Below are 13478 nucleotides of genomic sequence, written 5' to 3'. Positions count from 1 at the left end.
ACGGTGAAAGAAATCACTGTCCCTTTAGTGTGAGTAAACTCTTACTTTGGCACAATAAACACATCTCTCAGCTGTTTAAAATGTGTCTGTAACCATAAAACCTGCATTCAGAGCTCAAAGAAATCCTCCTGTAGTAGCAGTGACTCTCAAACCTTGAACGCATTTTTTTATCTCCTGGTGTGTCTCACTCTGATCCCGGGTTTGACATGCAGAGACAATGTGGGAGGGCTGCACATTGACGGAAAGAAAAATGTATACACAGCTGGTGTAAAATTTACAGATGCACGTGTGCGATAACACACATCCGTCTGCGAGTAATAAGCACACAGAGGGGATTTATTGTATCTGTATGACATCTGATCAAAAGACATGTGCATGTTATCTACCCTGAAGCGGGTACATACCCTGAAGAGGACATACACTGGAATTGTATTGTAGTACATGAGTCAATACAGATTTCTGGGTGAGAAATGAGCATCCACAAACATTACGTCAGTGATGGTGGCTTGACAGCACACTCCTGTCTGAAGTGACCTGTGACCTACCTCTTGTTGTTGTGTGTTGTCTGCCCAGCTCAGCAGAGATGCAGGAGATGTTCCCATGGTGCTAAAGAGGGTTAACTTAACATGCTGATGAGTTAACAAGTCCTTTAAGGTAAAACTCAATAAGTATTTGCCGCAAATGTTGTCTGTTCTGTGCATGTTTGTAGTGCAGCGTCTGATTCATACAGCTCATTGTCTCTTCTCTTAGTTGTCTCTTCTCTCCTGTGCACCATTTTTATAACGCCAAGAGTGAAATATAGTGTAATGTAATGTTAAACTACACGGTCTAGGATCATAAACAGTTAAGCTATGTTTATAATGTCTTGATCTGTCATTATTTACTAAAAAAGCGTGAATGTCAAAACAAGAAAACGAACCACTGTAAAGGATAAGCACCTGTACATGAATGGTACGCCTAAATACCAAACGTAGATTCAGCTACTACCTTTAGATCCAACAGACATCGTGTAATTATACTGTAATGATGATCATTGTAAACATTTATGGGCTGATAGGAAATGGAGAAGCTCGTCTTGTGAGTTACTGTCCGACCGGAATCAGATTTTTTTGTGGGATAATATTGAGCTTTAAGTTATAAGTGATAAGGGTGAAACTGATGTGTAAAATAGTATTTATTGTCCAAACAGATCATTAACTTATTCTTTAAAATCGGCTAGACTCATGGACAGAAGGACAACGAGATGAGAAGATAGTTAGCATGTAACTGTAATGAATCACATCTGCTCTTTTATTCATTATATTTAAATGCATGTGTTCATTTTGTCTGTGTGTTTGTGTTGTGTATATTTGTTGGTTATGTTTACCACACAGACTTGAAGTCCTGCAAAACAGCGCCCTCTTCTGTCGCCATGGACGCAAGACGCGTTGCTAAACCAGCTAGCGTTAGCATTAGCGTTGCTCAAGAGTTTCGTCCATTTTGTTTAGCTGTTGAGCTAGCCCGGCTAGCGTTACCTTAGATACAGCGCAGCAGAGATGGATGACGGTGACGAGCCGGGTATAGTCCTCTCTCACAACACTTCTTCAGGCTCTAAGTCCGGCGGGGACAAGATGTTTTCCCTAAAGAAGTGGAACGCCGTAGCTATGTGGAGCTGGGACGTGGAGTGTGACACCTGTGCCATTTGTCGGGTACAAGTGATGGGTGAGTCCGGGGAACAGACGATGTTAGTGAGCCGGCTAGCTAGCTTAGCTCGGACACCGGCTAATGTAGCTAAGGTGGCTAATATTTGCATTCATACCAGGGGGGTTGCTGTCAGAGTGCCACTGTAACATATCTTTTGTTGATTTACAGACGCTTGTCTCCGGTGCCAGGCGGAAAACAAACAGGAGGACTGTGTTGGTAAGTAATAAAACGTTATAAAAGCGTTGAGTCACCAAAAAAGTGAGCAGGTTAATCCAAGAAGCTAACATTAGCATTAGTTGTAGTGTGTCGGAGCTGTCAAATAAGCCGTCGAAGCCAGCTAATCACAGAGGAAGCGCTTTAAATCCGAGTCCTATCATGTAAACTAAGTCAAAGAGAGATTGTGTCGCTGTATTACTTGGTTGACACATTGCATTTAGTTAATATGGCGTTGGGTAAATGTTTGGAAATTACTTGTTAACAGATATATTTAGTTGTAAGAGCCATCTGCAGAGCAACTGATTATAACACAACTAATAGCACGAGTAAAGTGGTGAAAAATAATCAAGTTGTATATATGTATATAATCAAATGCAACTATATTCAGTATGAATGACCCTCCACAGAGTGACTGCTGTGATTTAAGAAGATTTACTGGATAAATGCCTTATAAATCACTTTATCAAGCTCAATGTGCATATAGTGTGTGTGTCTTAGGATAATTTAAATGCGCTCTGTGTAGTGTTGGAGAGGATCCTTAAACCTACAGTATTAATGAAGTAATGATACAAACTCAGAAATATTAGTTCTTCCATTAGCAAATAAACAAGGTGGCAGGGTCCGCCACATATTAACAAAGTAAAACAGTAAGAAAGTGTGTTGTCCTTGTAGGTCAGTTTGTTTATTCAGTCATGAAAATGAAGAGAGTTTGTTTATTTAGTTTGTTTAGGTGTAAACATTCACACCCTGAAGATCTTTCTCCTTGGACTAAAATCTTTTGCCCAAAACTACACAGTGCACCTTTAAATACAACTTCAGATCAATTAATCTCAAGTTGAAAACCTTTTATTAAGTGTGATTTTACCTTGTTTAACTGCACCAAGGAAAGAATGAATGTCATTGACAAACTGAAGTTAAATCAGTTTTATTCTGTGCTTTTGTATTCTGTGAAACCTCAGCTGACAAATGATAAAGTTCTCCTTCTTATACATACTCATTCACTCACTCTTCCTATGTCCCTCTGTCTTCATCTTCTTTCAGTCGTGTGGGGAGAGTGCAACCACTCCTTCCATAACTGCTGCATGTCCCTCTGGGTGAAGCAGAACAATCGCTGCCCCCTCTGCCAGCAGGACTGGGTGGTTCAGAGAATCGGCAAATAAGCTCCAATGCCAGGCAGTCTGATCCTCAGACGACACCTGTATGCACCCGAAAGTGGTGACAGACTTGACAGTGATCACTGCAACGTCCTGTGCAGAGCCACCAGACATCCACAGCTGCCCTCCTACTTATGATTGCATGTTCCAGTAGTCCTGATCGAACGAGGACGGTGGATAAATTTAAAGCATCGAGGACGCGTTGGTCACCAAGGGGTCGATGTGTGTGGACATATTAAGAGTCATTAAGAGAAGCATGAACCTCGTTGCAGTGTTTGGTCACATGTTAGCATTACGTTATTGTCTGTGGCGGTGTTCAGCACACCTTGAATATGTGACTGTCTTTTTAAAAATAAACAATTGTGTATAGCTGTAAGCATGTATTTTTTCACTTAGGTATTTGAACAGACTTGGTGTATTATTGTTATTATTATTATTATAATTATTATTAGAAGCAGTTGTATATATTGTAGTTCTTCAGCTAATGTTTTAGTTTTAGTTTAGATTAAGAAAAGTACTGTCAAGTACTTACATTTGGCATTGAATGCTAACCAAGATTCATCCAGATTCCCACTTATTCTTAAATCAGCTTCTGTTTAAAATAATACTTTTATCTCCTATTTGTCTCTTGCTGTTTCAGATTTTGTTCCTTCCAATCAAATGGAAAAATTACACTTCAAAGTCACCAAACAACCCCTGAACATAGAAACGTCCAGTTAAAGTCTAAAATCCTCAAGTCACCTTACAGTCATAAGTAGTTTGACAGTCAAAGTGAACCATCTGGAAAGTGGCCATGCTAACCTCTAGCACCTGTTATACATGTATGCTATGTTTGGCCTTGTTCCAGTTTGCAGCTTAACCTGATCAAAGCACCAGTGACGGTTTGCAACTTAGAACATTTACTCAGGTACTGTATTTAAGTACACATTTAAAGTATTTCCTTGAAAATATACATTGTCGCAAATAAAACTTCTTAACAGTACACTGTATAAACCTGTTAAATGTAGCTCTACCTTGACAAGACTCAGACAAACTTCCAATGAAAACATAATAAATTTAACACAATAAATGGAGTCAGGTTGCACAATAAGCTAATACTTGTTAATACATTAAAGTGTGTTCATAGGTACGTGAGTTGACTGCATATGAGGAGAAAGTGACTCCAGAGGAAGCTGCACATGACTAATTTGCTTTTTGGGTATTTTATGGAGCATAACTTGAAAAGAGTACTGCACAGAATAAAAGTGTGATGTGTTTGTATCTGCTGGCTTGATTTGGACATCTACAGCGTAAATTTAATGCAAAAGCATGACATATACAAGCATACATTTTTACCCCATTTTATGTCTGAGTTGACTAGCCAATTGGCATGTAGGTTGATATGGGACTCTGAAATTGATTTTTTTAATGCACTTGTTTCCTGTTTGTTTGAACAGATTGCTTTACTTGTTGCTAAATAACTGCTAACTGCTGGTAACTATAGCTTTGGCTAATTAGCTCAGTTAACTGTTCAGATAGCGGTCCTGTTAATCTGCCCAGAGTGGAAGCGTATTGCGCGATGTAAGTAATACCTTTTTTTTTTTTTTTTTTTGCTGTAATGAATTGCATTATCTGCGCAGGTATTCATGTTATTTTGTTCACTTCCTCTATAGGCTGTCTGCTCTGCAGACCAGTGCTTAGTAACAATCGCCTCATTCACCCATTCGCACACACATCCATACACTGATGACAGAGGCGACTTCCTAACCAAAGCGCCTCACAGTATGTCTTCACTTCGCCATTAACACAACCACTCACATGGCTTGAACAGCAAAAAGTTAGCGTTCAGTATCTTGCCAAGTGACACTTGAACATGTAAGGACAAGGACACATCTACCTGATCCAGAGCCTCCCCCAGTATTGAATGCTGTCACTCTTCCAACAGCTCAGGAAAATTCATTTCTTAGGCTGCCTACTAAACCAATTAGGGTTAATTTACTAAAGTCTTCAGTCTTTCTCCTATAATAAGCAATGACATGTGCATACTTTGCTCCATACTCCACATATTATAAACACACAGCTCTCTCTGTGGCTTCTTTATCTCTTAACAAGCTAAAATCAACCGTAACTTGTTCAGGTCATGATCTGCCACCTCATCACGCTGGAGTCCCAGTTACTGCACACAAACACTTTGCATCTTCTAAAAATAGATGGGCCTAAAGCCTCTTAAGTTCAAACTAGATAAGTTGCTTTCCCTTGGTGCCGTCTACGAATAAGCATGCAAAGATACTTAGCTCGCAATAAATCCCTAAGGACTGTGGTACTTTTAATTCTCCAGGAGACGCAGCACAAGAGGTGGAGGATGTTCAGGATGCAAGTGCTTGAGGCGCTCACTTGTGCCTGGAACCTGCAGATAGGTGAGCTGTAGGTATGTAGTTGATCGGGCCCAGGTATGTCACAGGATACATCCAGTGACCTGGTGGGACTGGACACCCTGGTAGCCAACACAGCCTACCTGAAGGCTCAGCATGTAGACCGCAATGAGCTTAAGAAGCAAAGACACTCCCTGACGCTGCCGAAACCAAAGAAGTCCTCTGCTCTCCAGCTGGTTGGGGGGAATAAGTATGAGTCCCTGTGCGAGCGGCAGCCTATTGGGAGGAAGTTGTTCCAGCAGTTCCTCCTGGCGTCTGACCTGCAGTATGTGGCAGCCACTGAGTTCCTGGAGGACCTGAACAGGTGGAGCATTGCCGAAGGTGAAACCAGAGAGAAAGCAAAACAGAGAATCCTCACTAAGTTCTTTCGGCCTGAATCCAAGAGTTTTCTCTCCTACCTCACAGGAGAGGCGGCTGAAAAATGCAGGAATTTATCAGAGAAGAACTTTGATGAGGTGACAATGGACCAGATAAAAGAAGCCACAAGGGACTTCCTGAGGGGGAAACCTTTCTCGGAGTATCTAAAAAGCCCCATTTTCTACAGGTTCTTGCAGTGGAAGGAGTTTGAGAAGCAGAAGATCACCAGCAAATATTTTTATGAGTTTAGGACTTTGGGGAAAGGTGGCTTTGGCGAGGTAAGTACTAAAAATACCAGCATCTCGCTTTCAATATAAATCTGAGCTTGACTGATGGACTTGCACCAGGACAAATCAGAGTTCCCAGTGTTACGACCAGGGCCTAGGGGAAACCCTGGCACAACATTAAAGTGAGACTAGGTTCTTCTTCTATGTTCAGGGGCCAAAGTTCGCAACATCCTATGTTTTGAGGGGCCCAGTTCAATACTGTGTTAACCCTAATCCTGGGAAAATAGCTATTACCTTAAAAACTAAGACTGTTTTGAAAATGAATTAAAATTGTTTTTCTGATACGTGAAAAACTGAATTCATGAGCACCCTGGCACAACTTATACACTCTGGGGTTTTGTTGCTACAGACTTTCTTAGTCTTGTATGACCAACATCTAATGGGGACCAATGTTAGCACGTGTTAGCAAACTTGGGCTTAATATTGCTTCATAATAGCTGGTCAATAGACTGACTTGGTGATTTTCTCTCTACTTATGCTCCTCTTTCGTCATGTTTTAGCCTCTTTCATTATTACATGCTGACCCCCAGAAAGAAGCATAAACAACAAATTCCAGGGTGACACTGTAGGGACTCAAAGGGAAGTTGCTCTGTCTTGCAGGTGTGTGCCGTGCAGGTGAAATACACAGGCCAGATGTACGCCTGCAAGAAGCTAGATAAGAGGCGCTTGAAGAAAAAAGCTGGTGAGAGGTTCGCCCTTCTGGAGAAGAAGATCCTGGAGATGGTCGACAGCCTCTTCATTGTAAACCTGGCTTACGCTTACGACAGCAGTACCCACCTGTGCCTGATCATGGACCTCATGAACGGAGGAGATCTCAGGTTCCATATCTACGAGCTCGGGGAGCGGGGTATACGCATGGAGCGTGTTGTTCACTACATGGCCCAGATAACCACGGGGATACTCCACCTGCACTCCATGGACATTGCGTACCGGGATATGAAGCCTGAGAACGTGTTGCTGGATGCTAAAGGACAATGTCGGCTGTCAGACCTCGGATTAGCTGTGGAGCTGCCAAAGGGCAAAACAATCTGTCAGAAGGTTAGTGTAGTGACCTGTCACCAGACTGACCTACAACTGCCCATGTCAGACAGTTGACATGCACTCTGTAGACTGTGCTACTCAACATAATCTATGTTCACATGCATTTGTTGACCACCCACCACAAGTAGCTTACCAGGAATAGAAATAATGTCCTCTCCAACATCACAGGTGACCAAACCCTGTTTGACCCAAATTGATCTGATAAGAAGGCGACTGACCTCATCCCCAGTTGGATGGCTGGGAAATGTACTGAAGGTTGACCCTTAGCATTAGCTGCTCAGTCTTTGCTTTACTAGTACCAGGCATGGCCCCCATGTGTCTGTACAAGGAGATGAGTCAGTCCCTTCACAGTCAGTACACGTAAATTACAGTTAGATGCTTAGTGGTGGTGATGTTTATGTCACGCAACCGCAATATAGTCTGTTTGTAGACTAAAATTAGTCTAAAATCGAATGATTTTTTTCTAATCCAAAATCCAGGGAGCCAGGGCAGTGCTAACTTCTGGGTTGGCCAACAAAAACACATCATCCCTACACCACTGTATGCCCTCGTGAATGCCCCTATGGTAGATAAAACATGATTAAGTGCCCTTTCAGAACCCTTTTTGGACTCTGGTACCTTCCTGCATACAGCTGGTGTTCTTTTAATTTTTTTCTCCCCCCCTGTCCCTCAAACATCCTGAGGGCACCACTGCTAGCATATACATATATCTCTTTATTTTATTGTCTTAAATTATTTGTAAGGGACCGTGCATAATGTACACAATACTGAATTTAAATATTACCATCTGATGCATTGTACCACAGTTAGCTCTTAGCTTAAGGACCACACACTCATTGCTTTGTGATATGGCTTCCCCATAGACCATACTCACACAGCAGCCATTTTCCTCTGATATCCTACTACACAATATATGACTTGTTTTACCCCTGAAACATGACCGAGTGTGTCTCCAAATCAGTGCTGTAGCTACCGCTCAGTACACTGAGGTCATGTCCTTTGTATTTTTTCTGTTTCTTTGACATCTTGAGATACTCTAGCAGTATTCAAAACTTGACCCACAATGTAGACACCGGAGACAGGAGTTAAACGAAAAACTGTTTTAATGAAAAAAAGCAAGGCGTTTAAAATGAGGCAGCAGCAGTTCCCGGGAAGTCCAAAGCCGAAAGTCCAGAGCATGGGAAAGACCGGCATAAGACAGGTGACTGGTGATTAGTGTAGATGGACCGCAGGTGTGTGGAGCGGCAGGTGAGATGAGTCTGGCTGATGAGCAGAATGTTGGTCAGCCTGAGACAAACACTGACAGACAGACAGAGGGAGACAAACATGCAACAAGAGGAAAACACAGGAGAAACACGGGGAGATAGACAGAGCGCTGCAGATCCTACCAGTCATATCATTAAATAAACAATTCTATGTTATTAATAACTGCATTTTTATAGTTAAGCCAACTTTATTCAACAGTTATATAAATGTCAACAAGCAATGAAATGCTACATAAACTATTTACTAGAAATTGTTTATTGGAAAGTTGCGATTGATCATAATACTTTGTAAATAGTTAATAAATACTTTGTAGTTTATTTACAGACATTATTTGGATGAGCTGCAGCGGATGCTTTTAACCTTTACAATTACTTAATAAATGTTTTATGTACCATTTAAATTTTTCTTAACAGTAAAAAATACTTTAAGTTTAAAAAGTCTATAAAGCTTATTTATTTATGATGATTATTATAAAGTGTTAACCATGTAAATAAGTTTTTTTTAGAATAGAAATAAGTTGCAAACATTTAACTCAAGGTTGGCCATATTTGTTACTTTTCTTCTTCTTCTGATGGAATTTGAGTCCAATTTTCACTTATTTGCTGGCACTGCTATTATTTCCTAAACGATTATTCAAAATGCAGACAAATGCACAGATTTATAATGTAGCAATCAAATGTATGGGTGGGCGTGGGGGGCAGGACATCAGTATTTCTAAAATCCTGGCTATGGCCCTGCTCCAAATGTTCACTATCCGTCATCTTTTCTGTTACTGATCAATCAGGAAGCTGTAAAATGACAACAATTTGTCATATTGCCGACATTTATACGACTTGTAACCTGGACGACATTACATTAACCCAGCATTCTGGTGTCCCACCCTTGAGCGTGACATTGGAGGAAAATGGCCCGGCTGTATGAATAATTTCAGCAAGTGAAAAGACAATGAATAGTGAAACTCTGGATTGTTTTCTGACCCCCTACCCTCACTAATCATTTTTGTGCCGTCCCAAATCAGGTAAAACAGGGTACAGTAAATATGTGAGATACCTGTGTCCCTGCTCCCCAGAATTGAACCAAGCCTTAACAAGTATTATTGAAATTAAACCTAGCAGACTGATGTTTCTTTAAAGTCTTTCTCACACAGTCTCCCACCGTGTCTGTGTTGTCAGGCTGGTACGACGGGCTACATGGCCCCTGAGATTCTGAAGCACGATGGCTACAACGCGTGTGTGGACTGGTGGGCTCTGGGCTGCAGCATGTACGAGATGCTGGCCGCCCGTTTGCCTTTTAAAGACTTCAGAGAAAAGGTGCAGAACGAGGAGGTGACCCGCCGCACTCTGGAGGACGACGTCAAGTTTGAACACAGACGCTTTGACGCTCCCAGCAAAGACATCATCCGCTGCTTCCTCAGGAAGAAGGCGCAGTATCGCCTCGGGTTCCGGTGGGTGAAAAACTTTCTTAAGCACATAGAGTAGTTTGTGAAATGAGGTTATTAGGTGTAGAGGTCAAGGAATAAATCATCATATCAAGAAAGTGTGTAATGTAAGTTGCATTCTCCATTCAGTCATCAATCACATGCTGTGTCTTTCTACCACTTGCAGTGATGACCCACGAAAACACGTGTTTTTCAAGAACATTAACTTCCTCCGCCTGGAGGCCGGGCTGGTGGAGGCCCCCTGGGTGCCAAAATCCGACGTGGTCTACGCCAATAACGTGGACAAGTTTAGAGACACCTCGGAAGATGAGGACATTATGTTGGATGCCAAAGATGAAAAATTCTACCAGGAGTTCAGCACGGGCGCAGTCTCCATCAAGTGGCAGAGGGAGATGATCGACAGCGGAGTGTTCGATGAGCTGAACGACTCCAGTCAGAACGGCCTCGGCTTTGAGAATGTGTGGGCGTCTAAGCTGTGCGCCATTTTGTAAGCATGTTATCTCCTCATCAATATGTGCAACTAGGAAAACATTTTCCATTTGAATACTTGAAAATACCCAGAAGTCCAGTGAGAAGGATTTAGTGGCATCTAGTGATTGCAAGTGACTGAAACATGGTGGAGGAGCCACTCCCTCTGTAGATATAAAATGTCCCTGCTAAGATAATGAAAACACAATTCTTAGCTTCAAGTCATTATACAATGCACACATAATAAATACCTAATTATGAATATTTTATTCCATACTTTTCCCTAAATCCTACACACTGGACCTTTAATATATTTAAAGTGCCTGGTTCAAGACTACACGACGCACCTCAGTTACCTTTTTAAATAGCTACCTCACTTTTATCCTTAATGTGAATGTATTTCTTTACAAACAGTGGTGGAGGAAGTACTAATACCACTCTGTAAAGATACTTTGTCATGTGAAAGCGGGATGTTACTGTTGTAGTTAGTTGAGGTCATCAGCTGATTATTTCTTCCTTCAATCGGCTGATCATCAAGTTTGTACAAAGTTCTAGTTACCCAGAGTGACACCTTCAAAATGGTTTGCTTTGTCGAACCAACAGTTCAATCCTCAACATTATTAAAAATACATTTAACATTTCAAAAGCAACGAGTTGATTATAATTGATGGATCATTTCAGCTGTACTGAGAACTGTTAACTGTTTGGTGGTTTAATTTATGACAAAACATTATATTTTATAAGTTTTGTATAAAAAGAAATCTTGATTTGTAAAAGACCTATAGAAAAAGGGATGTTTAAATTGAAAGAGCTGTCCAAGCAGAAGTACCACAAATGTTTCAAAATTCAGTTCTTAAACAGATGCATTAAGTTGCAATCCAGCACTGGTAATTAATGAGGAAACATCTTTGAAGAAGAATTTATCACATTTTATCAGAACATTGTTGTCTCTGAAGCCAAATGTGACTCAGTGGTAAAATCAAACACACTCTGACAGCGTGCTGCGACTTCTGCTTCACACTTTGCCCTCTATTCCTGGTGAGACAGCAGACCCCGGTGCATTCATACTTTCCAACTTTCCATTACATCACTCGGCCATGTTGGCAGGCCTAAGTGTTTACATGTGTTTGTAAACAGGCTCCATTAATGCTTGTGTGTCACTGAATAGCAGCAGGATTATTAGCAGTATTTGCAGTAATGTGCCACATTTGTCTGATGGACTCGAGTCTCACACAAATGCCATGAATGCCTTTTTGCCTCCGCGGCCTCAGAGCTGCAGGCCGATGTGAGGTCTCTCAGTAGCACGCTTTCACCACTAAGTGCCGCCAGACGCCCGTGAAGCTGCCTCCCGCAGGCCCCCATCATCCTCATTATCCTGGCTGAGCTGCTCAGGCATTTACAAGCACTGGATGACTCGTTCAGCTTTAACGAGTGGATGCAGGGAGACAAATTGTCGTATGTACACATAGTTTTTCCACTTAAAAAAAAGCATGTTAATGTTAAATCTTTGGCTTTAACAATGCAACACTCCTTTACTACCCCCCAAAATCACCCTGTGAAAGAAACAACGTTAACTGCTGACAACATAGCAACAACAAACATCTATTAGGCTTCCGCACATGGTTGGTTCTTGTAGCCATATATGGACTAAAACACTACAAAGGAGATTTTCTTTTTCTTTTGAGTGCTTCTTCAGTTATTTTGGACCTTTATCTGACAGTGAGCATATGGAGGAAATTATTTGGGGGAGCGTCAGAGGTCTCTGGTTGGACCAAACCAAGGACAATGTGCTGATATTTTATTTTTCATTTTGTTTTAAGCTTTATTTAACCAGGACAGGTTACAGTGAGATAGAAACAAATCATCATGTGTTATGAGCATCAACTTCCCAGCATACAATTGCTGAGTAAATGGCTTTAAGCAATTTCATTGTTTGTTAACAGTGACATAACTATAAACCAAAGTTTAAAAGGAACAAAGTGGAGGATCAGTTTGAGCACGGACACACACACACAGTTTGGGTCTCGAGGTCTTTCAAACTGGTTTTAAAATAAGTGAACGAAATCAGATCAAGGAGCTTTAAAACATTCTGCAGTTTATTCCCAGTGGCGCCACCAGTGGAGGGACAGGGGGCTCTGTGGCCTCTGATACATTTGTCGACCACCCAAAGGGCCCCCAAATTGCGAGTGCCCCGTCTTTTAGTGTTATAAGTATAAAGTACTTTGCAGCACTCTGCTGTAAAATATAATCACAAAGACAGGATGAATGCACCCTAAGAGTTGCCTTACATGTTTATTGTCTTTGACCTTCAGCCTTGCAAGGTATCTCAGGTGTCTTATTTCTGACTCAGATTATCATTTTTATACTTTATTCTGGTTCTTAAGTCTTTGTACAATCAATTGTACTCTCTCATGCCTTTTTTTTACTCATAACGCACATAAAGAGATTGTCAGCACGTGACAGTGCCAGTGATATTTTGCAATATTTATAAAATGTGATTTCATAACAATGACTCAACCTTTTTCCCATTTTTTATGTGACTGTTTTGGCTTGTAATGATTTTATATGCTGTTTATAGCCATCTTGCCTCATGCGTGTGTTTTTCACAACAATGTTTTGTGCTTCTTCTTTTTTTTTTCTACCCAACGTCAAACCCAGGTGACAACATTTTTATGAGATGTGATGGAAAAAAGCTTGAGCGCAATAAAGCAGATCCTCATGCTACACTGCTGCGGTGATTTCTGTTTACAAATGACTCTTGGTAGTGATGACATTCAAGGTCTCCTCGCTCATCTCATATCATCCATCATCGTTTGTCCACTCTGAGAAAAGGAAGGTGCTTGTCTCTTTAAAACACCACAGCGGACCGCACTACATTCATAATTACAACATAACGTCATTCAGAGTGAATCATCCGTCACTCAGCGCATCACTCCAAAACCTCAGACACATTACGGTAATGTGGGACACATAAACATGTGTTGTGCTAATTCCTGCGAGGGGGTGACCTTACGGGGCTGAAAAGTGGTTCCACTCACGCTAGACTGCCGTGAGATTAGAGGGTGGTTCAGATGGAAATCCAAGATGCAACCTGATCACTGCCGGCCGTGGAGGCAGAGTGGGGAGTCCACTGTGGACGACGTGACGACAAGACAAA

General features: G+C 41.4%; 2 protein-coding genes across 2 annotated transcripts; both read left to right on the top strand.

Moving 5' to 3' along the window:
• The first annotated feature begins 1418 nt into the window (after positions 1-1418).
• On the top strand, positions 1419-4030 carry rnf7 (ring finger protein 7). The gene is made up of 3 exons (XM_030438050.1): positions 1419-1701; positions 1852-1899; positions 2941-4030. The coding sequence occupies exons 1-3, from the start codon at positions 1536-1538 to the stop codon at positions 3057-3059; spliced, it is 333 nt and encodes a 110-aa protein (XP_030293910.1). The 5' UTR covers positions 1419-1535; the 3' UTR covers positions 3060-4030.
• A 1391-nt stretch (positions 4031-5421) lies between these two features.
• LOC115596409 (rhodopsin kinase grk7-b-like) lies at positions 5422-13045 on the top strand. Its single transcript, XM_030441492.1, has 4 exons — positions 5422-6099; positions 6709-7146; positions 9588-9859; positions 10020-13045. Exons 1-4 carry the CDS (start codon positions 5485-5487, stop codon positions 10342-10344), a joined length of 1650 nt encoding a protein of 549 aa, XP_030297352.1. The 5' UTR covers positions 5422-5484; the 3' UTR covers positions 10345-13045.
• Positions 13046-13478: the final 433 nt, after the last annotated feature.

Source organism: Sparus aurata, chromosome 2 (assembly GCF_900880675.1).
Source record: "Sparus aurata chromosome 2, fSpaAur1.1, whole genome shotgun sequence".
Taxonomy (NCBI): domain Eukaryota; kingdom Metazoa; phylum Chordata; class Actinopteri; order Spariformes; family Sparidae; genus Sparus; species Sparus aurata.
The sequence above is the reverse complement of the archived record's forward strand: the minus strand, read 5'-3'. Positions and strand labels throughout refer to the sequence as shown.